The 27,283-nt window shown below is 37.8% G+C and overlaps 1 protein-coding gene across 1 annotated transcript; it reads left to right on the forward strand.

Moving 5' to 3' along the window:
* The first annotated feature begins 5,318 nt into the window (after nt 1–5,318).
* On the forward strand, nt 5,319–14,515 carry MTFR2 (mitochondrial fission regulator 2). Its single transcript, XM_063309618.1, has 8 exons — nt 5,319–5,560; nt 6,431–6,553; nt 7,163–7,267; nt 8,823–8,944; nt 9,494–9,690; nt 10,462–10,765; nt 11,530–11,713; nt 13,915–14,515. Exons 1-8 carry the CDS (start codon nt 5,498–5,500, stop codon nt 14,011–14,013), a joined length of 1,197 nt encoding a protein of 398 aa, XP_063165688.1. The 5' UTR covers nt 5,319–5,497; the 3' UTR covers nt 14,014–14,515.
* Nucleotides 14,516–27,283: the final 12,768 nt, after the last annotated feature.

A 27,283-nucleotide genomic window follows, 5' to 3' on the forward strand; every position in this document is an offset into this window, starting at 1 on the left:
AAATCTTTGTAGTCAGTTAATTGTTTTGCAAATAGATACTCATTGAGGGTGCTGGGTCCTTTTTTTGGCTTTTTTTGGTAGCTATTAGCATCCTGCTGTTAATAAAATCTTTCTGAGTGTTTAGATAAAAAAGAAGATAATGTATATTAAGTGACAGAATGTTTAGATGATGAGGTATTCATTCTGTTTTATCTTGTCATGAATTGTTTTAGTTCACCAGTTTTTGGGTTAGGGATGTACGCAACATTTAGGTTTAAACTGCTTCAAACAAAACAGCATTTCTCAAGCATATTGGAACAATTTCATCATCGCAATGGGATTTTTCATAATATCTCATGCTCAGAATGGTTCAAAATGGTTCAAAACAAAATGTTTTGCATACTCCAGCTTTGAATCTTTTCTGGCTATTTTATTACTAGAGTAAATCAGAATTATTTTTATTTATTTATATTTCAAATTTTGTCACTGCCCATCTCCCTCAAAGAGTAATTAATTTAAATTGGGAACTCTATTTAAAATTTATTAAAGAGTTTAGTTCCCATTATAGCATATGGGCACTATATAGATTAACAGGGGTATGTTATTCGTGGCTGGGTGATAATCCATGATTTGTTTTCCTATGACCTGGTTCACAACATTAAGCCAAAAAATAAGCTTTACTGACTACAATGACTGGATTTACACATGGCCTGCACTACACTACACTAAGTAAATTTAGTTAATCTTTATTTTTGAAACAGTTAATTTTTTACAATCTCATTTATTTATTAATCAGATTTCTAGGTTGTCCAACTCCAACAACTATGTATAGGTTAACATATACAAACAAATTTTAAAAAATGAAAGACAATGTAATTCAGAGGGAACGACAACCAACTCTCTCCCCCAACAGCAGAGATAAAACAGGCAACCCCCCCCCCCCATTACACTGACCCTAACCCCAACACCTGGAGGAAGAGTAATATTTTAATGCTGTTTTAAAGGCTGGTAAGGTGGATTTCTGTGAATCACTGGGGGTTTACAGAGAAGGCCCACCTCTGGGCTCTACTAGGTGTCTGTACTTGATGGGACCAAGAGCTAGCCAACTGTATCAGATGTTACACGGTGGGCAGAAACCATAGGAGACATGGTCCCTCAAATAACTAGGCCTTATGCCATGTAGGGCTTTAAAGGTGACCACCAGTTCCTTGAATCGTACTGTAAAGCAAACCAGAATCAGTGCAGTTCACGAAGCATGGGTGTCCCTGAGTGGTGCAACCTGCCCATCACTGCTTATGCAGCTGTGTTCTGGACCAGTGGTAGCTGTCAAATGATTTTCAAGGCAACCCCATTTACAGCTCATTGCAATAAGAAGGGCCTCCCAGTCAAAGAAAGGACTCAACTGGTGAACAAGATTAATCTGTGAAAGGCCATCCTGACCACAGCTGCCACCTGCCATCAAGCACTGAGGGCCACAGATGGAAGATCTCCAGCACAAGGAGTCTCATATACCCACAGCCATTCAGTCTTGCTAGGGTTGGGGCTGAGTTTGTTCTTCCTGATCCAACCTTAAGAACATGCATGGTAAAAGGTACTTTTTGTTGTTGTTTTAATCGGGAAAAAATCAAATTACACAATAAAATAGTAAAAAACAAATAGCAGAATAGATGGGCTTACATTGCCTAGCAAAGCTGGGTAAAACACAATCTAAGTCACAAGAAAAAGATAAATTGTGTTATTAGGGATATCTGTGGAATGGTGTTCTCCAATTTTTTTTTGCCCTAAAATGAAGGACTGGGTAGAACAGAAAAATAGCAAATAATGAACTACTGTATAGGAGTCTGCCAAGCCGGCACATAAAGTGGGCAGTACTTGTGGACATCAAACCAGCAAACAAGAATATAAAATGAAAAGGTTATGTGCTTTTATAGGGCCACATTTTAGGGAGTTGCAGTTGGCTATAATTCTTATATTTGGGTGTAACCACATAATCTTTCAAAAAACCTTCTAAGGTATAAAAAAAAATGGACATGTATTCCAGGGCTGAAACAGTAATATTTTAAAAGATCCATTGGTAGTGCCCAATGTCCTATGTATTACAATTAGAGGAAAATCATGGCATCTCTGGAGCAACAAACAGAAGATGAAATAGGGTTGGATAGTAGAAATACACCTACCTGAGGCAGCTCAGATTGTGCAAAGGGAATTTATTATAGCAATAGTCAAATCTAAATTTGAAAATAGAATAATGCATTTATATAGGAGAAAATGATATGCCAAATATCTGTGAAGCAGAGCACATTTTTCATTACTAGTCCCATGTGAGTATTATATACATACTTGCATACCCATTGGCAAGCAAGAATCTTCAATATAAACTAAAGTTTGGGTCCATACATCATTCTAAGCCAGGAGTAGGCAATCTTTTAGCATCAAAGGTCCACGCTTTGGGGATGGAGGGGCAATATAAATGCAGTGATGGGTGAAGCAATCATATAAAGTGGAAAAATACTCAGAAGGCAATAGCAGAACCACTTTTGTAATGTTGCCAGAAAAATCTGTAGGTTAGTGCTCAGCTTGATTCAAGGGTGTTTTTTTACCTTTCAGGGTTCTCATTTTAAAATACTTTATTATTTATGCTATTTACCATGTATTTCCCACCTCACTGGTGCCACCTGTTTGGGGCAGTCATCATCAGAGGGTTTTAAAAGGAGCAAAACCTATTCCTATTCCAGGATATAATGGCTTTAAAGTTAAGACTGGATTCAGGCAGTTTAAAGTTCCATTCATCAATTATTTGCCTGATCTTCCTCGGCTGAGATCAGCAGCTTCTACAGCTAGTAAACAATTAACGGCCTTTCAAGAAATGTATTTTTGTAGCAGCAAAAAGAAAGAAATCAGTCCAAAATTTACTTTAGATGAAAAAGACATCCAGTGTGATTAAATAGCAGTACAAATCAAAACGTCCGGTGAGAAAGTTACACTATCAAAACTTGGTATATTCTTCCAATGTACAGATCAAATAAATTGATAAACCATTAGATAGAAGCAATATAACTAAGTATGAGTAATGAGCGTAGCGCAGAGGCATACTAAAGCCGATTTTTCTTGCCGGGGATTATCTGTATTTATTTTGAAGTAAATCCCAATGAATTTAGTTGGACATACGTCTCGCTCACGGCCACATTGACCTCAGAAACAGAACTCGAGATAGCTTGATCTTCGAACGAGATCGGCTAACTGGTTGGGGGGAGGGAGCGATGCGGTTCAATAGACGCAATAGGAAACAAGCGACATACAGAGCATCAGGGGTGGCAGTAGCCGTTGAAATGTCTTTTGCAGGGCCGAGCAATAGGTGTGGCATCTTTGCATTCAGCAACCGACCCTCTTCCCAGTTTGAAAAATTAAGATTTCGCTTCCACGCCGTAAGTTAGAGAGATCCCGGCAAGAGTTCTTAATTAAAGACACTTTTATTTTCCTCAAGATACCCATTTTTATTGTAACCCCGCTGTATTGCATAGATCTATGAACAAAAAGAAAGCTCAGACGCTTGGTTTGAGCGTCAGACGCTTCCCCGCTTCTGCCGGATTGGCTACAGCGAATCACCTCGTTCTCCCAATCCCACCAATCAAGAAAAAGGGTGCCAACTTTTGATTGTCGCGGTGAAGAAGCTTGCGCCTGGTGCCTTCTCTCCCCGCTTCCCCGTGTTACGTTTGGTAAGGCAAGGAGGGAGAGTCAGGCGTCCCAGGGAGGGGGTCGCGCGCGCGCTTCTTGTGCGGTTCGTCAGTATTCCGCACTCCTTCGGCGGGGTGGCGGCTCTGAAGCCTCTTCAACGGATGGCTCGCGTCTTGGCTCGCTTGCACCCTCGCCCTGCTTTTGTTTTGTTTTGTTCTATCTGCACATGGCTAAAATGAACTATATAAAGACAATCCCACTGGTCAAATCCGGTAATAAGTTAACCTTATTGAAGAACGGTTCTTAAATCCCTGGGCAAAATACTTTGGGAGTTCCCACGTTACTTGATAAATAACTGCGAATGGCGTTTTCTGCTGCTGTAAATGCAAAACTAATCTATATTCATATTGTCTGCCCTCAGAATAATTTTTCTCATTTTTGTTCATATCGGAAGGAAAATGGATCAGTGTATTTCGATTTTACGAATTCGTGTTAAGAACTGTAGAATTTAAAACTTCTGTTGAAGTTATGTTTAAATATTTTTTAATTTGATTGCTGCAGGACTTTGTAAGATATTTTTGCTTTGGTAGAATATGAACACCTTATTGTAAGTCATTTTTTAAACCTGACATTTTCTGTGTCCGATTTAAGAAAAACGCTAAAAGTTAGAGAATAAAAATGTTATTTATCTTGGCAAAAGGACCAAATGCAAAATGTCTAACTCAGATAAGTCTAGTGCTATCCAAATGGTATAATGTAAAAATCTGGATGACCTCAAGATGGCAGCAAAGAATTAGTTTACTGTATCTCTTTTCTGCCATTTTGTGATTGTCTAAATTTTTATTTTGTCAAACCCACAAATAAAAATTCTGATAAGTTGTTACGTGTATAAAATACCAAATATCAAACAGTGTAATTAAAATTAAAAACTAATATTTATTGATAGGGTACAATGTCATCCATGTCAATAGTTCGTTAATTATTTTAATGGTATATTTTATTGATATCTGACATTTTGTTAAATGGATGTCCATTGAGCTTGTGCATGACTGAAGCTTGTACACATGCAAGGACACTTAAAGATGTTGTTATATAGAATGAGAAAGTTAATCTAAGAGACTGGTACTTGGTTGAAAGCATCATTCCAAACCAACTCCTTGCATCCAGAGATGTACATCTTGAGTAATTCAAACATAATTCATAATTTATAAGTTTCATTCCAACATAGGGAGAATGACTTGGAAGATTTTGCCATTTTTCCTCATGCAGTGAGAAATTCCAAGTTTTCACTTCAAGCCACAGTTCTGTTAAACAAATAGTTGAATTGTTTCACAGTTCAATTCAACAACCAATTCAGCAAATTCGCAATTCAACAAACAGAAAGATTCTTCTGATTTCTGGAATAGTTTCCAGTTGGTTCACTCCCAATTCTTGCACTGCATGAAAGTTTTTGTTTTTTTCAAGTAGGTATCTCATAGTTTGTCACAAACGTTTTGGGAAGGATTAAGGAATTTTATTTATTTATTTATGTATATGTGTTAGGCTATACAGAAGAATACACACATACACAGGCAAGCTGGCCTTTCATAACTTTAAACCACAGTCTTATTTTCCTAGGATTACTTTCTGTTGTTCCCAATAGAATATCACAATTTTATGCATTGCTTATTGATGCTGCTTTTGCATTATGTTTATAAATTGGGTAATGGCATGAAACTAAGTGTATAGGTTAATCTAAAATGCATGTTTTTCTTTGCAGCTAAAGTAAATGGTTACTGAACTCTTCTGGCATGCTCAACATTTTTAATTTGTGTCTGTCTTACTATGTTACATTGTTCTTTAAATGTCTCTACTACTGAATCTCTTACGGCAATTGCTGGAATATTATGGTGTGGTCCCAGAACTGGTAAGCAGCTATCTCTGAAAAACAGATATGACGTGTTGCATGAAATTTTTGTATTAAAGGGCCTACAGTTCCATACCACAGATTTCTCTTGTCTCCTGAGCAATTCCAGCCTATCTCTCTAGTTTGGTGCTGCGGTTGGAATGGCATTTGAAATGTTACCTTTCAAGTTGATTGATTGTTAACTGCCATGATTTAAGTGCCATATATTCCTGAAGCTAAATTTACTTTAATTATGCTGCAAATGAGAAGCTAGAAGTAGTGAGAAATTAGAGCCTTAGTATGCATGTATTTAAGGGACGCGGTGGCGCTGCGGGTTAAACCGCTGAGCTGTCGATCGGAAGGTCGGCGGTTCGAAAACCGTGCGGCGGGGTGAGCTCCCGTTGTTAATCCCAGCTCCTGCACACCAAGCAGTTCGAAAACATGCAAATGTGAGTAGATTAATTGGTACCGATTCGGCGGGAAGGTAACGGCGTTCCGTGAGTCATGCTGGCCACATGACCCGGAAGTGTCCTATGGACGCCGGCTCTAAGGCTTAGAAACGGAGATGAGCACCGCCCCCTAGAGTTGGACACGACTGGACTTTACGTCAAGGGAAACCTTTACCTTTTTATGCATGTATTTATATTACTTAGAAGCAACTGCCCGTTATGCTTTACTATAAATAATTTTGAATTGTAATGTTTGGACTGAATTTCTTTTCATTTTAAATAATGTATCTGTAAAAGTGTTTTTGCACTTTGGTATGGGCAGTATGGTAGCCCTATTGTTACAAAAATTGTACCAATAGTAATTTCCATTTGGAATTAAAGTATAGAATTCCTTTATTTGCATAAGTCACTTGTTTCTGTTATTCTTTTTCCCCCAACTCAGCTCTTGCAAAGGTGTAAATTGTGTCTTAATGGCCTTGTATGTATGATTGGATCTCATCTTTCTTCGAATACCTTTTCAAGAACATGCTTCCAAGAATTATTGATCATTTCCAGGAATTGTTTGGTGAGATCATCAGTGGTTTTTTCCCCCTTTTATTCCTAGTGGTTATATTTATCCACATTTGCTGTGTGGATTGCGTTCATTCTGTTCCATATTACCTTTCCAGCCTTAGATAGCTTGCTTTCTTCATTTGTCATTGCTATTAATAGGGAATGAAAACATACTGGCATTTACTTAGCATTCCCAATAACAGAATTCTCCTCCCTTAGAGAGGAGTAAAAGGTCGTTCCATCTGTACCTCATGAAGATTTCCTTTGCAGAATAGGAAGGAAGGCCCTGTAGAATACTATGGGAGATGACACAGGGGCAACAAATTATCATCCCCTTCCTGTAGCAGGGTTCTCTGGTACCTTTCACAAAATGAAAGTGTCTTTTGCAAACAGAAGGAGAACTTGGATCTAACCTTTATACGGCAACAATATTTTTTACTTTTAATAATTTTTAAAATAATATAATTTAAATAACTGTAAATCATGTGTGTCCTTTACAATATCAGATGTACTGAGATTTGGTTAGTATATAGTTGAAAAGGAAATGGCTAATTAACTTCTGTTCTTTGATTCTTTGTTTAAAATGTTTGCATTTAACTTGAAAGAACTTCTCAACCCTTAGATATCCTGGGTTTCAGAAGGAAAACGATATGGACCTACCCGAAGTTTTGTTCGTAGATTGGGAGTGTGTCTTTCATTAGTTCCTTTTTCAAGACCTCACTTTCAGGTATACGTCTCTCTTAATTGATATTTAATTTTTTACTGTTTTAAATTTGCTTGTAAACCGCCAAGAGTCATTGTTGAGATGGGCGGTGGAAAAATGCGATAAATAAATAAAATATATGAGTTATAGCAAAGTTTACGATTAATAACTTGTTAATTTATATATTTTTCCAATATTGTTATACATAGCATGTAGTGATAGAGAAAACATACAGCATAAATTAGATTTGGGGAAAAGTTGCAGAAACTTTTAGAAACTTATTTTAAATAATGGAGTGGCCATTGTAAAATAATAAGTAAGATAAAAGAGATTTAAATGTATATGTCATAGTCACCTAGACTTATTGTGAATATAAAGATGAGGTACCAATATAGTTAGATAATTTATTGCAGTTTTCAAAAGCCAAATAATTTCAGACAATGAGATACTAATTGCTCTTTGCTACTTTGAATAAAGTTTTGAATGCAGTTTGTTAAAGTTTGTGATAGCTAATACATATTTTGTTGCATGCTGTTACTATTATTCTTCAACTGAAAACTGGTGCAGCTGTCATTGTTAAAAATGAATTGGAATACATTATATTATCTTGTCACTTTAGTATTCATTTTGAGGGAGATTAATAAGGATTTCAGTCGCTGTATCCTAAACATCTTTTCAAATTATATCTGAAACTTACTTTAGGCAGCTCTTGTTTATCTTATCTAAAAATGGACGAGTAGGATTTTCAGAGATGTAAAAATTGTTGGAGGATTAATATTTCTAGAAGAGTAAAATAAACAGTATATTTTAATTCTGTTGTTACGTCCTTAGCACAGGCATTTGCAGGGGACATGGTAGAGGGGAAGAAATAACAAAGTACAGGTGGTCCTTGCTTAATGACCACTCATTTAGTGACTGTTCAAACTTAGGACAATGCTGAACAAGTGGTAGTTCAACCAGTCCTCGTACTTATGGTGGTTGCAGCATCCTCGCGGCCACGTGATTGCAATCCAGGCACTTAGCATCTGGCTCACAATTATGATGTTGCAGTGTTCCGCAGTCACATGATCACCATTTGCTATCTTCTTTGCTGGCTTCCTACAAGCAAAGTCAATGGGGAAGTCAGCAGGAGTTCGCAAATAGTGACCACAAGACATCCTTGCTTAACGACCTGCAGCGATTTGCTTAATGATGGCAACAGGAAGTGCTGGAATTTCCATCACTAAGAGGCGTGGTCACGTGATATCACAATTTATGACCACTTGCTTAGCAATGGAAATTCTGGTCCCAATTACCATTGTTAAGTGACTACCTGCAACATCACAGTGCAAACGCTGGTATCTCTGTAGATGCATCGTGAGGTCACATGTGCATAAAAGGCAGTACTTGCATAGAAACATGGATCATTCTAACGAAACTGGGATTCTGCAGACTCCTCTGCTCCTTAGTTGCTTCTTTCATATTGAAAAGGGATGCTATTAGGGTGAACATGCATCTGACTTCTCACTTTTTGGACTACTGCTAGAAAGCTAATACTTAAAAACAATGTTTATATAAAAGTGTTTTTATGATGTTTTAGTTGGTCCAACAAAGTCTGAAACCTTTAGATGAACAAAACAGCACGGTTAATTCTGTTCAACCATCTCTTGCCGATGCTGTGTGGATGGTAGATGATGACAGAAATCCATGCACTAAATTCAGGCAAGTAAATCCAAGTAGACTTTCTCAAGTATATCCATCAGTTAATCAATATCTTTATTTCAGTCAATGACCAGCAATATGCCATAATTATGAAAATGAAAATACTAACATAGAACTTGACATTGTAAAATTACAGTACTACAAATAATTAAAGAAAGAAAGAAAGAAAGAAAGAAAGAAAGAAAGAAAGAAAGAAAGAAAGAAGCCAATCATAGTTCCTGTTGATTGATCAAGTTTCTATATTTTTTAAATGGAACTGTTTTGTACATACTATCATCAGTTATGGATTTTAAAAAATTAGTGCAATGCAAACACAGCAGGGGTGATGCTATAAAAAAACTACATTTACTTTTCTGTTCCGAGTGCTATTTAGAGCCAATTATTTGGAGCAAACCCTACTGAGTCCAGTGTTACTTCTGTGTAAGTATGATTGTGTTACAGACATATCGTTTTGCATGTTAGAGGACACATGAGCTCACTTTATCCCAAATGCCTTGGCTTTTTGAGTGCTTACATTTATTTACACAGTTGTATCCTGATATTTTCTAGATTTGAGGAGTGGAGGGGGTTTGTGACTCCATCTATACTTCCTGCACCAATTTCTTCAAAAGAAAGAAGTGAAAAAACAACCATTGTGGATGAAGATGCATTCCAAAAAATTTACGTTCTTGAAAATGAATTAGCACATCTTCGTAGACAGATTGCTGCAATTTTGGCAGTGGATAAGGCAGTAAATGATCAGTCCTGTAAGTCTGTCTATCTAGACCCAAATGAATGTGTTTTTATGTGTTTCTCTTACTCCTAATGATATTAAGTCATATTGCCATCTGACAGCAACATTTATATAGAAAATTGTCTTGCTTGTTTTTTTCGTTTTCTGCACAGTTGTTTGCCAGAATTTAAAAATATCTGCTTTGGGTTATGTTTGTACCTAAGATTTATTCATTTTACCACCAACAGTAAGCGAAGATGAGCCCAGATTCTTTCTAAACATAAACATAAACATCTGATTAACATACTAGGTAGGGAAGATGTTGGGATTTGAGCTTGATCTAACGAACTGCACATTTCTACAAATTTTTCAGAGGGATTTGAATGTGTTTCTTAGACAGCAAGCCCAATGTGCTGCTTAACAGATTTCTTCTGAAACTGAGGGAATGTTTTTAAACAGATATTCAGATAGCACGCAGATTTGCTTTTCATAGGGGAAAAAATGTATTCTCAAACTTTGTATTTTATTCTTAATAAGAATGGTAAAGAAATGTGGACCAAGGTGAGAGATGGGGCCAAAGTTATCCAATGATCCTTGTGATTAATGGTTAATCAGTATCAGGACCAGTGTTGTGTAGTCTTGCTTTCTTCTCTTTTGATTTTATTAGCTTCTTTCTGATTATTCATGCTTTCTAGTTTTCACATGTAGCACTGTTCTAAAATAAGCAGTCACTATCTGGTATTTATATTTATCTCCCAACAGTAGAGGTGCCTGTTTTAATATTACCTCTTCAATTGTTTAATAGGTTCAGATACTGGGACTTCATCAAACACTTCTAATGGTTTCTCACAGCCAGGAATGCTTTCTACATCAGCTCCTACTTCTCTTTGTAACATAGGCATACCTCCACCTCCACCACTGCCACCTTCATTTGTATTAAAATCTGATTTTGGTTCCTGTAATTCAGCAGTTGAGCTTATTAAACAACGTCGGGCTATAAAGACTGAAAAGATTAAAGATAATGCTGAATGGCAGAAGGTTAAAATTATTCCTGATATGATGGATGTTCTCAAGGATATAAATAATGTCAAACTCAGAGCTATTGAGAAGTAAGTTGAGCGAAATGTAAATTCTTTTTTTTTTTAAGTGCTGCTACTAACCTGTAAAGCTGTACATGGCTTGGTCCTCAGTTATCTGCAGAACCATATTCTCCCATTGGAACCGGCCCAGACATTTCAATATAACCAAGAAAAAACAGGGCTTCACTTTAAAGAGATGAGGGGGGATGAGACTCAGTGTCACTGCCTTTCCATGGCTGTCCTGGTCCTTAGGAATGGCAGTTGGTTCCTACCCTGACTGCCTTCTCAAGGGTGTTTGGGCCTTGATTCCTCCTTGTACTGGTTATAGTTTGGTTTGGTTAATTTGATTTTATTTGTTTTTATTAGTTTGTGGACCTTTCATTTCTATCCCTTTGATTATTGTAATTTGTTCTTGTATAGTGTTCTTGTAAGCTGACAACAATCCTTACGGATTCAGCATTTATAAAAGTAATAAATAAATTTGAGCCTACCAAAGAATATTCCTCTCTAGAATAGGTTTACCTGGAAGAGCTAGGAGTTTAGCTCTTTTAAACTGTAGTGTAAAAAGTAGCAGAGTACAATTTAAACGTCAGAAGGCTGACTGTTCTATAGGTGGCTGCAAAATAACATGTAAAATATTGCTACAGTTCATAGGGCAATCAAAGGCCTCCTAGAAAGGGGGATGCTGAGTAGATTAGAACAGAAGCTGATTAGAGAATACAATATATGTTTTAACTTTTCAATAGCAGTAACTTGCATTAGAAATTACAAATGTTCTGCTTTTATTTCTCCAGATCACCTGGAGGTACACCTCTACCCAAAAGAAAGAAAATAAAACAATCTCAGTGGGATCCAGCAGCTTTAATAGCAGAAGCTCTTAAGGAGAAATTTGCATCTCAAAGCAGTTGTGATGATTCGTTTGATAAAGAGAACAGTTCTTATGGTGCTTCGCCATTTTCTAGTCCAGATACCCCACTGGTATATACATAATTCTTTACTTAAATAGCGTTGTTTTGTCATTTGGATTAGATTCATATCATATAGAGGAAAAAATATTCTGGAGATGAAAAATCAAGATAAATATCATATAGATAAGCAGGGAATGGAGGGGATCTTTCTTTTCAGAAGTAAGGGTTTGGTTGTAAACTTCTAGTGTGATTTTTTTTTTTTTTTGCAACTGTCTGTTTCCACTATTACGGTAACACACTTTAGTTCTGGGGGGGAAATGGTAAATACAATTGTTGGCATGTTTTATCGTTAAAATAACTATGAGTAAACCCTCAATTTAGCTGCAGCTAATAAATTACAGGACATAAATGATGCAGTGTGCAAGATCTAGTGCCACCAAGAGAGCTGATTACTAAGTTGGATTGCCACTGATCTGAGCTCCCACTGAGACAAGGATGACCAAAGTTAGAATTATATTCTTACTGTATTCCATGAATCAGTGGCCATATGGGAGAGTTCACAGTTTTTTTAGTGATTTGGAATGATAGTTCAGAGTCTAGTCAGTTTCCAGAACCATTGTACTTTCTCACAGTGCTCTGAATAGACAACTTGTATTTTCCCTTATCTCTGGTCTTCATTGTGATGCTTGATGTTGGATGTTTGTTTACATGCTCTGTAAAGTTTAATACAGTCCTCATTTAGCGACCACAATTGGGACCATCAACTTTGCCACTAAGCAAAGCAGTTACTAAGTGGGAAATCGTGTGACTGTGCTTTCCAGCTCAAAGCTGACAAGACTAATCAGTTTCACACCTTCTTTTGTTTGCCTCCAAACCACTCCCTGGCCTTTAGAATACCCCCCACCCACCCCCGCAGCACTGGGATAATTAGCAGGAAGGGAATTAATGTTTGTATTTAAATTCATTGCAGAGGAAGGGATTTCAACAGAGTAAGCAGGCACACAGTGGGGAATATACCAGGCTGTTTGCATAGTGTGTTAGCAGCTGCAGGCACCAGCGCACTACTTTCAATGTGTATTCCGCATCGTGTGTCTGCTTACTCTCTTGTAATCCCTTCCTCTCCAATCTCTGCAAGGGGAGGGAAAAGCAAAACAATAGGTCAGGCATAGGACAATCCATACTGACTGTAATGGTGATCACGTGGCTGAGGGACAGCACCGCTGTAACTTTGAATGGTCGCTGAATGAGACAGTCAGTAAGTGAGGACTACCTGTTTACACATTAGAAATGCCACTTTCTAAAATGCTTTTTATCACAGGTTAGTTGTTTAATGTAGGACAATGATAAGTTATGTCCACTCAGTTTATGACTGGCTTTGGTGGATAAGTGACAGCTGGAATTAGGAGGAGTTTGGTCAATACAGGATTTGAGAGCATTGTTATGGGTTGATTCTGGTCCTGTTTTCTGAGCACTTTTAGAAGATGACATTGTTGAGTCTATTTCTTCACCGATGACTGTTAGCCCATGGTTCCTCAGAACTTTCTTTTGTCCTCTGGGCATTCAAAAGACCGATTCCCAGATATATAAGGTTTTAGGTTAGACACCATCACAATACTTAGGATAACCAGCCCTGTCCTTATCAGTGCTATCACTGATTGTATGAAAGGTGTGATGAATTGGAGTAAGCTAATAAGCTGAGATTCAATCAGGCACATTGGAGGTATTAGTCAGAAGACAAATTAATAGGCCAGAGATATTGCCTGTCCTGAATGGAGTTGAGCTCTTATGAAATACTGGTTTCACAGCTTGGGGTGCTTCTGGATCCAGTATTCCTTTTAGGCTGTAGATTTGCTACTCTGGTAATTGCACCTTTGCTCTGTTTTAGCTAGTACCCAAGTGGCACTGTTCCTAGATACAGGGGAATCTTTCCATTGTGATCCTTGTCTTAATCATCTCCCATTTAGACCACTGTCATGGATCCTACATGGTTCTGCCAATGAAGCTGTAAATAATGTAAACTAAGGTAACAGCCTAATTGCTGACTGTTAAACAATTCCCACACCAATTGCATTGGCTTCCAGTCTATTTCAGTGCATGCTGAAGATGCTAGTAAATCGTTTTTCTTTGATTTTAAGTATGTTGTCTGCTTTTAAAAATGGTTTATTTATTCCTACTTTAGATTTTTTAATTATATTTTATATCTTTTAATTTGTATGTCACCTTGGAGTCAGAAAGTAACAAAGATTATGAATAAAATGTTTTTGATTTCAGGTTGGCTGTCGCATTTTGAAGCCAAGCATGAAGCAGAAACTTAACCGAGCTGAGAAACTAATAAATGTATCATCTTCAAAAGCAAAAGTTCATATGTAGCCATGATGTTGATCTTGTGGGAAAAAGTTGTACCAGCTGTGACTGTTAGGACTACTTTTCTTTGATTGCATAGATTTAGTATGTACAAGGACTTATAAATCTAATTGTTCTGAATTAAGTGTTTTAGCGCTCAAGATTGTTGACATGGAATTTTCTTTTGCTGAATATTTTATCAGCTATACATTTCCACAGTTTTTTATATCAGTTTTATGACATTGGCTGCAAAATGTTAGATGAGTAAATGTGTAAAAAGATAGCAATATGGAAACTAAATATAAATAGAGGGAAAAGTTACATTTTCACCTAGTTTAAACAGAAATACTATATTGTTCATAATTGGGACCATCCTAAAAAGAATGCCATTATTTCCTTGATTTATGGGAACAATCTTTTTAAGTTTTCATAACTGATGCTAGTAGCATTTGCTTCCTCTTGTGTACAGGATGTGAACTCTGAGAATATAGTGGAAGATTACGAAGAAACAGTGGGAACTATGTTGATATTTGACATAATGCAAATTTTACTAATGTGACTTCTTGGTATCTCTGTAAATTTACCTTCTAAAATAGTGTTTAATGTATGTGCAGGCTATTATCCTTCTTCATAGCTTAAATATATCAAATTTCACAGTTCTTGTGTGTCAAGTTTTATGGGGGGTGGGGTCACAAGCCCTCATTTATAGTAAGCCCTTTCTCTTGTCATGCCCAGATGCTAAACACAGTGGAGTCCTCTAAAATTAGCTCACGCATCTCCACAAGTAGCTAAGCCAGCTTTGCCTGATCTGGTTCCAGAAGCCTTAGGCAACACTTTCCATGCTGGCTGTGAATCCCAAGACCTAGATGTTGCCTTTTGTAAATGTGTGTATGTTTTCCAGTTTCTGCTGGAGTGTTCTCATTTTTATCTTCATTTGCAAGTTTCTTCTGCATACAGTATGACATTGCCTTGTTCCCTGCAGTGACCCTTTTAACTAGATAACTTTGATAACATGAAGAATATACCTAGCAGAAGATAATTGGTTTCCTCATCTAATACGTAAGTGCTGCTTTCTGGCAATGTGTTGAATTATACTCAGATCTGTACATTATTGCACGCTTCTTTCTTGAGTGGGAAAGTTCCGCACTGATACTTGCAGAGATGTACAATGAAAAGTTAGCCGTTCTTTGTAATTCATATTGGGATGCTTAGGCATTGATGGTAGATTATTACTAAATAACATGCTACAATTTAACCAGCGGTGCACTGATATATTTAGATGCCTTCCTTAGTAGTTCGGTCTTTAATTCAATTTGCAGTGGCTTGTATTTAGCCTTTTCATTTTTCAAAGCAGACTGCCAAATGGTTACTATTACTAGATGAAAACCTCTGAAATCATGTATGATTTAGAAATTTATTCTGCTTAATAGGCTAGTTCCATATTTTCCATAGCGATAACATATATATAAAATCTTCAGAACTGTATTTTAAAAAGGACATTTATTTTCTTCTACCTATAGAAAACAATACTGTTTCTTTCAGGAAAGGTCTATCTCTCTGTATATTCTTTTTTTAAAAGATGGGATCACAGAACAGAATAATTACTAGATAACTTGAACTCATTCTTATTTCTGTATGTTTGCATGAGTTGTGGCACTGATTTTTTTCCTCATTGTATAATGACTTTCAGACAATGACATTCCAACTTAAAGTATTGCAGTTTTGCATAAATTAATTGTGGTTCAGATCCTAATAACAGAAATGTCTGCTGTGATCTAAACTCAAAATTTAGTTTTGTCTGAGTACTCAACTATTAAAACATTTCACATATAGGGCATGGATTCATAATTAGAAATAACAACAACGATAAATTATAGGTAGGAATCTGGTTTGATGGTTTTGTGACTAACATTTTGTATGCTTTTGGCTTAAACATTTTATGCACAATGAATAGGACACATTCCACCCTGTTCCTGAAGTATATATTTACATCAGACACCTTCAGGGTCTTAAGAGTTAAGTAGTCCATTTCCAGAAATAACCATTAGTCAAGTAACCAGTAGAGGGCAGTCAGACACTATCTGCAGAACAGTTTTGTCCTCTGTAGAGACCCCTTCTCCAAGATGCTCATTCCCAGCTCAACAACTTAATAACTTGTATTGATTGTCAATCTCTGGAGACTTACAAAGTTTCTGGGCCTACATAGGTGTGCAGGTAACTTAGTTATATACAGTTCTTATCTATCTCTTTTCAAGAGTTGTGGTGGACTTTTCTGCTGCAACATTAATCCTCTTTTCAGTTTCCTCCCCAGTCCTGATTGGTACTATAGTGCAATCTGGATGCCCATAAGTGGCTGCTGGTGCAACTGGTTTTGGGTTAGAACAAACTCGCTATTTGTTCCCAACTGTATTGTGAATGATTGTAAACTGAAGTTTTTCTGCCTGAATTCTCTGCTCAGGATGCTTCCTGTCCTATCTCTATTCCCTTTACTCTGTTGCCTATTGATACAACTATCTGCAGAGTGAAGTCTGTGCCATCTTGATGCATAGTTAGCTGTGTTTATAGTTGCCATGTGTGCTATATGGGAACAATATAGTTTGGTATACACCCTCTGTTTTCCATATTGGTCCTAGGACCAATGTCAGTAACAATAGCAATAATAGTACACCTGGAGTAGAAGCATTGTGCTGCTCTTCAGACCTCTTAGACATATATGATTCATATATATCTATGATTATATAGGAAAGAGTGAAAAATAGGATGTTCGACATCTAATTTGAAATTTACTGTTTAAGTGTAGAGCCCTCCAGCAGCCTTGAAGTTAAAGGTCTTCAACACTGTAGGACCATGGTAGAATGCAATTGTGTAGGAAGATTTTCCATGGCAATTTGATATGTTCAGTCTGCTGGATGAATGCCAGCTATACTTACCACAAACAGCATTTGGAAGGGATGAAAATTCTCCTTTATCTTGAAATACCTGGATTAGGAAGCAAAATCAAGTGTCTTTTTAAATGTAAGAAATGCTTGCATACACATATACACCACTTTACTGGGTTTTTATATGGTTTTTATATTGTTACTGTTCTTAAATCATATCGTTTTAGTGTTTTATGTTGTTTTTTAATTGTTGTGAGCCGCCCAGAGTCATATATTTGAGATGAGCAGCTATATAAATTGGAATAATAAATAAATAAATTGTTTTGACAAAGGTTCAGATGTCTCTTTAGTTCTTGGCATCACTGGATAGCAGCCATAGCATTTTACCCAAGCCTGGACTTGGATATAATACTAAGCCCTAATTTGGCTTCTGTGTGTGTGTGTGTGTGTGTGTGTTTTAATATACCTGATCCCACCTTGGCCAGCTAATTTGGTCAGGTTATGTTCCACAAAGCATGTCCTTAAAATTATGGTACGGCAATAACTGCAAACTTGGCACAGGCTAATCATAGCTTATTATCCTGGCTTAATTCTAGTTTGCTTTGGGTTTTCATTGCTGCCATATAGGACTACAGCAAAAACAAAACCTGTGCTTATACATAAATATGGTTTTTCAGGCTTCACCTACCCTCTACACCTAGCTACACTTCCTTTTCCTATTCAACTCCTTGTTGACACACCCTCCCTTGCCTGTCAGCTTGCCTAGTTTTGCAGCAGCCTTGCAAAGTGAGAAAAGTCTAAAAAGATTATTTACTTACATGCAGGGATACATGTTAAAAGAGTTTCTAAAAAAATTGTACTTGTATTTAATTGTGTACTTGTTTTGCATTAGTCACTCATCCTTGTATTCAATCCACACTCATTCATCGCTCATTAATTCTCAGCTCTATCCTTATTTAATCACACATATTTCTTAAGTACCACAATCCCATTACATTGACCTTACTTTTATTTTTCTCCTGATATACCCAACTCTCACTTCCATATAACAAAGTGGGCAGGAGCAGGCTCTTAAAAATGTGTTTTTTGACAAACATTCAATTCTAACAACTGACCATATACTGTCCACTACTTTTCTGTCAGAATTTGCTTGTCTTAAAAATTCTCCATCCAGCTCTGCTCTCTTGAAGCATTTGCTAAGCATTGCATTTATTCTCATATATGTTTTACTTCCATCATAGACTACTTTTACTGCATTCAGCAACCAACCTTCCTTTCCATAGTTGCACAAAAGCATTCCATAATTCCCACACATTCACTTTATTATACAGTACTTCCTTTAAATCAAGTGTCACAAACTCAGAGCACTGTGAATACCGCTTGAGGACAAGTGCATTAGCCCAAAGATTACCACATTAATATTAAAGTCTCCAGTGAGTAAAAAATGAAGAGTATTATGGTATGTCATTAAACATTAATTTTTTAAAAAATGCCATTTCAGTTTGGTCATTTATCTGGCACCATCAACTAAAGCACCAATTTTGGGTTGGTTGTTGCCAAATAACAATATAAAATCCTTAAACATAATTATGTGAAATTTGGCAAGATATGTCCCCTTGTAAAAGGTAACCATGCCTGAAAATATTAGCTGTTCCCTTTAAAGGAAAAAAAGCCTCATGTTTTGTTAATTTGAAATGAGTTACCCACTTATGAGGCTATAATTCTTGCAAATTTAGCTCAATTTCTGATTTTGTTTGATGGAAAGCAGGCTAAAAAATAACTAAATAAAAATATTGTGTGACAGAAAAAAGCAATAGCCTTTTGGTGTTTTCCAAGTATATTCAAAGAGGAACACATGGAAGGTTGGGATTTCAAATAAAGTTTAGGGGCTTTTTTTCCTGTTTTGCCCACCAGTGTGTTATGGCTGTTCATACAGATATCTTGGGATGTATTCTACCTGCCTGTCTGAATTTATCTGCTATTGGCAAAAACGTTTTGGACGTGAGGTTTTATCATTAGTGGTGGGCAAAAAAAGAACAAGAGCCAGTTTAGGATTTGAGCCAACCTGTTTCTCCCTCACATCACTTAACCAGGGCCCATACCTCTAATAATATATTTTCCTAGATAACTATGTTGGGCTGGAAATTTTGATTTCTTGCCATTGAATTATTTTGGTGGCATGAAGAAGCAGCTGGGCTACAGTCCTATGCACCAATTTAGCAGGCCTGTGTTAGTAAATATGAAGCATATCAGATTTAATATATAAATAAATGGCCCACCTGACATAATGGTTTTTGAAATCTACATTAACCTTAGTTTTGTCATGCCGTAGATATCCATGCCACCCAAATCTCAAATCATGTCCTTCTAATTCCAGTAGCCTTCTATTTCTTAACACCCATTCTTTCATCCAAACCAAGCAACAGGCAGCAAAATAATAATATTAGATCTGGTAGACCCAAACCTCCTCTTTCCTTTGCAACTTGTAGTACCTTATATTTGACTCATATGGTTTTTTCCCTTGCCATACAAGTTTAGATATATCCTTCTGCCATTGTTTAAATGGTACATCAGTTGTCAAAACAGGTATTGTCTGAAACAAAAATAACATTCTAGGCAAAACATTCATCTTAATCACAGAAATTCTACCCAACAGTGACAATTGTAATTTTTCCCATCTTAACATATCTTTTTTAACTTCATTCCATGTTTTAACATAGTTATTTTGAAATAGCATACAATTTATATTTGTCATAGTTATACGCAAGTATTTTACCTTCTTGTCAATCTTAAAACCTGTTTTATTCATCAATTCTGTTTGATCTTGTATTTTCATGTTTTTTTTGTTAACATCTTTATCTTCTGTTTATTAATCTTGAAACCTGCTAATGCCCCAAATTCTTTTAATTTACTCGTTAAATGTTCAATTTCCTTTAAAGGGTCTGCCAAAACCAAGTTATCTGCAAAAGCTCTTAACTTGTATAACTCTTTTTTAATCTTTACCCCCATGATCCTCCCATCTTGTCTTATGTCTCTATTCAATATTTCAAGAACTAAAATAAACAAGAGGGGACAGTGGGCAACCTTGTCTTGTTCCTTTTTGTATCTCACATGGTTTGATTAAATCTCCATTAACGATTATTTGCTGTCTGTGAAGTATAAATTGATTTCACCCATTTTATAAAATTCCCTCCAAAATTCATATCTTCCAAAACCTTAAACAAAAGCACTCTGCTTGTACTGATTTACAACTGTAATAAATAAATTGAAAAACCTTAAACAAGAAATTCCAGTTCAAATGTCAAAAGGCTTCTCTACATCTAAAAAGATCAATGTGGCTTATTTTTGATTATGTTGTTCCAAATCTTCCAAAATATCCAACAGTTCTAACACCTTTGTGGCTTTCAGCACAAGAAGTATTTTATAGATAAGAAATTATAAGTAAACATAAATGGTTAAATTGCCGTGATGTACTAGAATTCACTCAAGGGGATCATAAAATGAAATCAAGAAAAGATTTGACAACAGAAGGATATACTTGTCAATGGTTTTATTATATACAATTATCAGAAAGGCTTAAAGTGAATAAAAGATGTTGAGGTTTTGAACAAAATAAGATTGAATTTGAAATAGAATTATGTACTAATGATGAGCATGATATTGCTAAAATGTATAAATTTCTGCTGAAATTTAAGACAGAAGAAGAACAAGTAAAATAATGTATGATAAAATGGGCTAAAAGTTTGGCTATAATATAAAAATGGATCAATGGGAAAATCTGTGGTTAAAAGGAATGAAATGTACGTTATGTTCTAGCCTTGAAGAGAATTTGTATAAAATGATGTATCATTGATATTTGTCACCAGAGAAATTGTCTTGAATGTATAAAAGGTATTTTGAATCTTTGCTGGAAATGTGAACAACATGAAGGGACATTTTGTGTTTGGGGGACATGGAAAAAAGCCAAAACAATTTGGATACAAATACGTACATTAATTCAGAAGGTTTTAAAGGTTAAAGTATAACTGAAACCAGAAACTTTTATTTTGGGACTAATGGACAGGCAATTAGAAAAAAGTCATGGAACTTTGTTTTTATGTATGACAACTGCAGCAAGACTATTACATGCTCAAAAGTGGAAAGGTTCGACACTACCCACAATGGAGGAATGGCTGGTGAAGATGATGGAACTTGCAGAGATGGCTAAATTAATGTCCTTGATCAGAGAAAAAGACAATATCTACATTTATGGCTGACGGAAACCCCTTACAGAGTTTTTGAATGAAACAGGAAAAAATGCACTTCACTTATGAGTTGTGGTTTTGATGATCAGAAAAAAAAAAAAGGATAATAGAAAAAAGTGAGCTTTTTTTGTAATAATAAAGTAAGAGATAACTTTGCAATAATACTTATATTTGCTGCAAAGGAAAGTGGAAGCTTTCTATTTTCTTCTTTCTACTTTTCTCTTCTGTATTAGTTTATGTTAGTTTTTATGTTCTTTTTAAAACTTTTAATAAAATTTATGTACAAAAAAGTAAAAACAGTAAAACAATAAAACAAAAACCCTGTGCCTTAATCATCCCCTTGGGATGCCCCACAGCAGGCTCAGCTGCCCTCCTTCCATACAATCTGCCTATACAATCCTATCTCATATATGGCTTTATAATTAAAACTACACTTTGAATTCCACCCAGAAATCAACTGGTGACTAATGCTGGGTCCACAAGATGATATGATTATAGAGATCACTGGCAGTTATCTAACAGTAGCCCTGAATCCACAGGCACCCTCAAGTGTCTTCCTCACAGACAATACTCAGCCCTTAAAGAGACAACACTGGGGCTGTCAGAGAACTACAATGAACAAATTGTTAACTCTTAACATTCTTGGGTTCAACTTATTTTATCATATCCGGACCCCAACAGCCTCCAGATCCTGGAACAAGACTCAGTGGCATCTCTACCTCAGCCCTAAGTAATAATATAGAGCAGAATATTATTGGCACATTTTTATGCCTCAAACCAATGGATGACCTCTTCCAGTGGCCTTATATAGATGTTAAACAGCACAGGGAATCAACAAGGAAGTGGCCACTGGACTGATCCCCCCCACCATCACTGACTGGAACTCTCCAGTGAGGTAAGAGTGGAACCATGGCAAAACAAGGTCCCCAACTCCCATAGGCCAGGAGAATGCTGTAATTGATGGTACCAAAAGCTGCGAAGAGGTCTGACAAGACCAAGAGGGGTGCACTACCCCATCAAGGCCATCCATTAGAGTAACCAGTATCTCCATCTATGCCCAGAACAACCCTGACTGAAAAAGAAGATCCAGATGATTCAGTTTCCCTAAAGTACTCTAGAGCTGGATCCCCACAAGAAGGGCAGACTGGAGACTGGGTGTTCATTTTAAAATGCTGTTGGATCCAGTGAGGGCCTCTTTAAGGAGGGGGAGCATTGCATTCGCCTTCTAAGTTGCTGTCATTGACTTGTCCTGGACAGAGGCATTGATAATCTCTCAAGTCCACATCACATGGCCACATGCAGGATCCAAAAGGGGATTAAGCCTACAAATGGCAGGGTTCATACCAAAGATATATCTTGATGAGCTCCAGTCACATCAGATCCTACCTGGAATAATTAAGTCTTCAGCAAATCTGAGCAACTTGTCAAAATGCTGTGCAAAACAGTTACAGTAGCCAGATGTGAGATCTTGCTCATCCTTCTCTAGAGGGTAGTTTCCTGCCCTAAACAAGGCAACTGACCCAAAGCCTACTTACCCCAAAAGAAGAACTAACAAGCTTTGCCTTGTTATTGCCATGGTGTAAGCTTGACCTTCAACTCATACCTGTGCTCAGTCAGGTTTACTTTTGGTCTTTTTCCACTGGTGCACTGACATTGTTCCTGATACTTCATCTCCTGGAGCTGCTCACTAAACAAAAGCACATTCCCAGGATTAGCATGTAGCAAGAGGCTTGGAACTAATTTTTTGAGAGCCTTGGTTGCTTCCATTTGCCATAGACTAACTAGGCCATCGGTGGAACTGTCAGATCACTGTAAGACTCCCCAGGTGCCTTCTGGAAAGCCTCCAGAGCTATCAAGTGTCAGGGGTAGATCCTTAGATTTTGTTTTACCTTTCAGAGGACTCAGTTGGCAGTTAATCTAATTCGGACCATGATGTGATCTGACTACAGCAGTGGGCTAGATGTAATTCCCACCACATTCAGATTACCATAGAACTGCTCCAAGGCAAACCCAAAGCCTAACATGTGACAATCTATGTTTTGGACTATAGATTACTTAGGACAAGCCATGGTGCCATGAAGGTATGAACTCCTTGGTTTTGCCAAATCTGTTCCCCAAGGCATGGAGATTAAAGTCATCAACTCCCATAAGGCATGGGGACTCCAACCCTAGCCCAGAGGCTAGATCAAAGAGTCCAGAAAAGGAGCTGATAGCAGAATAGCCAATACATCAGAAGAAAGTAGTTTTCAAAATCTCTACTAAAAGTAGTACATAATGTTGCCTGTTTTTCCCCTCCCCATTTATATCTCTTTGCAGTTAAAGTTTCTGGAGAAGTCATGCTTACGTCTCCTCAGGAATTAACATTTCCTTAAAACAAGGGGGGTCTCTGGAGATCATTCTCTGTGGAACCAAGTAATACAAGAATAATTGCTCTCTTCAAGCATTCGTGTTGGAACCCAGATGTGACAATTGTGGGAGAAAAAACATGTACTCTCTGCTCCTTGAAAAGAAAAAGTCCTTGATCTTTAAATTTGGTTTGAGATTCTAGGGATTTCATGCATACAGATCAGTTTCTATGCCACAAACTTGTCAGCAAGCAAGCCCCCTCTTCTGGAACAAAGAAGGCTTTTAGTTTATATATTGACCACAGCAAGGGGTGTTGAAGTAGCATTATAAATGCCTAAAGCACAAGGAGAGGGTGGACTTCAACTGTAAGGTGGCCAGTGTTGAGAGAAGATAGTAAAAAAAGTCACCATTTAATTTTCTGAGACTAAGCCTACTATTTTTTTTGTTTGTTTGTTTATTCGTGACTTCCTGGACCAGCCCACGCCAGAGCTTCCTGTTGGTCGTCGACACCCCCAGCTCCCCCAGGGACGAGTCCGTCACCTCTAGAATATCATCCATCCACCTTGCCCTTGGTCGGCCCCTCTTCCTTTTGCCCTCCACTCTCTCTAGCATCAGCATCTTCTCCAGGGTGTCCTGTCTTCTCATTATGTGGCCAAAGTATTTCAGTTTTGCCTTTAATATCATTCCCTCAGGTGAGCAGTCTGGCTTTATTTCCTGGAGTATGGACTGGTTGGATCTTCTTGCAGTGCAAGGCACTCTCAGAATTTTCCTCCAACACCACAGTTCAAAAGCATCTATCTTCCTTCTCTCAGCCTTCCTTATGGTCCAGCTCTCGCAGCCATATGTTACTACGGGGAACACCATTGCTTTAACTATGAGGACCTTTGTTGTCAGTGTGATGTCTCTGCTCTTAACTATTTTATCGAGATTTGTCATTGCTCTTCTCCCAAGGATTAAGCATCTTCTGATTTCCTGACTGCAGTCAGCATCTGCAGTAATCTTCGCACCTAGAAATACAAAGTCTTTCACTGCTTCTACATTTTCTCCCTCTATTTGCCAGTTATCAATCAAGCTGGTTGCCATAATCTTGGGGTTTTTTTGAGGTTTAGCTGCAAGCCAGCTTTTGCACTTTCTTCTTTCACCTTCGTCATAAGGCTCCTCAGTTCCTCTTCTCTTTCAGCCATCAAAGTGGTATCATCTGCATATCTGAGATTGTTGATGTTTCCTCCAGCGATTTTAACTCCAGCCTTGGATTCCTGAAGCCCAGCATGTCGCATGTCGCATGATGTGTTCCGCATACAAGTTGAATAGGTAGGGTGAGAGTATACAGACCTACCGTACTCCTTTCCCAATCCTAAACCAGTCCGTTGTTCCATGGTCTGTTCTTACCGTTGCTATTGGTTGTTATACAGATTCTTCAGGAGGCAGACAAGATGACTTGGTATTCCCATGCCGCTAAGAACTTGCCACAATTTGTTATGGTCCACACAGTCAAAGGCTTTAGAATAGCCAATAAAACAGAAATAGATGTTTTTCTGAAACTCCCTGGCTTTTTCCATTATCCAGCGGATATTGGCAATTTGGTCCCTAGTTCCTCTGCCTTTTCTAAACCCAGCTTGTACATCTGGCAATTCTCGCTCCATGAATTGCTGAAGTCTACCTTGCAGGATCTTGAGCATTACCTTACTGGCATGTGAAATGAGTGCCAGTGTTCGATAGTTTGAACATTCTTTAGTGTTTCCCTTTTTTGGTATGGGGATATAAGTTGATTTTTTCCAGTCTGGTGGCCATTCTTGTGTTCTCCAAATTTGCTGGCATATAGCATGCATTACCTTGACAGCATCATCTTGCAAGATTTTGAACAGTTCAGCTGGGATGCCGTCGTCTCCTGCTGCCTTGTTATTAGCAATGCTTCTTAAGGCCCATTCAACCTCACTCTTCAGGAAGTCTGGCTCTAGCTCACTGACCACACCGTCAAAGCTATCCCCAATATTGTTATCCTTCCTATACAGGTCTTCTGTATATTCTTGCCACCTTTTCTTGATCTCTTCTTCTTCTGTTAGGTCCTTGCCATCTTTGTTTTTGATCATGCCCATTTTTGCCTGGAATTTACCTCCAATGTTTCTAATTTTCTGGAAGAGGTCTCTTGTCCTTCCTATTCTATTGTCTTCTTCCACTTCCACACATTGCTTGTTTAAAAATAATTCCTTATCTCTTCTGGCTAAGCTCTGGAATTTTGCATTTAATTGGGCATATCTCCTCCTATCACTGTTGCCTTTTGCTTTCCTTCTTTCTTGGGCTACTTCTAGAGTCTCAGCAGACAGCCATTATGCCTTCTTGGTTTTCTCTTTCTTTGGGATTTATTTTGTTGCTGCCTCCTGAACAATGTTGCGAACTTCTGTCCAGAGTTCTTCCGGGACCCTATCTACTAGGGTCCAGTCCCTTAAATCTATTCTTCACCTCCACTGCATATTCCTTAGGGATATTAGTGAGCTCATATCTAGCTGATCTGTGGGTTTTCCCTAATCTCTTTAGTCTGATCCTAAATTGTGCAAGAAGAAGTTCGTGATCTGAACTACAGCCAGCTCCAGGTCTTGTTTTTACTGACTGTATACATGTCCGCCACCTTTGGCTGCAAAGGATGTAGTCAATCTGATTTCGGTGTTGTCCATCTGGTGAAGTCCATGTATAAAGCCGTCTCTTAGGTTGTTGGAAGAGAGTGTTTGTTACGCAGAGTGAATTGTCTTGGCAAAATTCTATCAGCCTATGTCCTGTTTTGTTTTGTTCTCCCAGGCCATGCTTACCTGTAATTCCAGGTGTCATTTGACTGCCCACCTTAGCATTCCAGTCTCCTGTGATGAAAATAACATCTCTTTTAGGCGTGTTGTCCAGTAGGTGCTGCAGATCCTCATAGAACCGCTCTACTTCAGCTTCTTCAGCATCTGTGGTTGGGGCATATATTTGGATCACTGTGATGCTAGATGGCTTGCCCTAAATTCAAATTGAGATCATTCTATCGTTTTTTGGATTGTATCCAAGCATTGCTTTAGCCACTTGACTATTAATTATGAAGGCTACTCCATTTCTTCTGTGGTCCTCTTGTCCACAGTAGTAGATCTGGTGGTCATTTGATGTGAAGTGGCCCATTCCAGTCCATTTCAGTTCACTGACGCCCAAAATGTCTATCTTTAATCTTGACATCTCACCAATAAGCACATCCAATTTGCCCTGGCTCATAGATCTTACATTCCAGGTTCCAATGGTGTGTTGATCCTTAGAACATCGGATTCGCCGTTCACCACCAGCACCATCGGCCGCTAGCCATCCTTTCGGCTTTGAGCTAGCTGCGTCATCACGTCTGGGGCTAGTTGAACTCATCCTCTGTTCCTCCCCAGTAGCATTTTGACCATCTTCCAACCTGGGGGTCTCATCTTCCGATGGTATACCGACATATCTCTGGTTGTACTGACCCATTTAGTTTTCACAGCAAGAATACTGGGGTGGGTTGCCAATACCTTCCCCAGGGATCGCATTTAGTCTGACCTCTCTGTCATGACCTTCCCCTCTTGGGTGGCCCTTCACAGTTTAGCTCATGGCATCACTGAGGTGCTCAAGCTCCAGCACCACAACAAGGTAACAATCCTTTGCTGAAGAAGCCTACTATACCTATGGTAAATTGGTCTGGATATAATTAGTTATATCTTGGGACACACCAGTGCCAGTGTTCCAGACAGAGGACATTGGTGCTGGCCTAGCAGATACTGGAACATCTGGCTTCATAGCTTTGCCATAAGGCCAACTTCAACAGCTGTAATCAAAGAAATCGAG

Source organism: Candoia aspera, chromosome 1, assembly GCF_035149785.1.
Source record: "Candoia aspera isolate rCanAsp1 chromosome 1, rCanAsp1.hap2, whole genome shotgun sequence".
NCBI lineage: Eukaryota > Metazoa > Chordata > Lepidosauria > Squamata > Boidae > Candoia > Candoia aspera.

Excerpts from the sequence above, each read along its gene's own strand:
- MTFR2 (XM_063309618.1), top strand. The coding sequence starts at position 5,498 with ATGTCTCTACTACTGAATCTCTTACGGCAATTGCTGGAATATTATGGT. Across the intron at positions 8,945-9,493 it reads AATCCATGCACTAAATTCAG|ATTTGAGGAGTGGAGGGGGT; the intron begins GCAAGTAAATCC and ends GATATTTTCTAG. Across the intron at positions 9,691-10,461 it reads GGCAGTAAATGATCAGTCCT|GTTCAGATACTGGGACTTCA; the intron begins GTAAGTCTGTCT and ends ATTGTTTAATAG.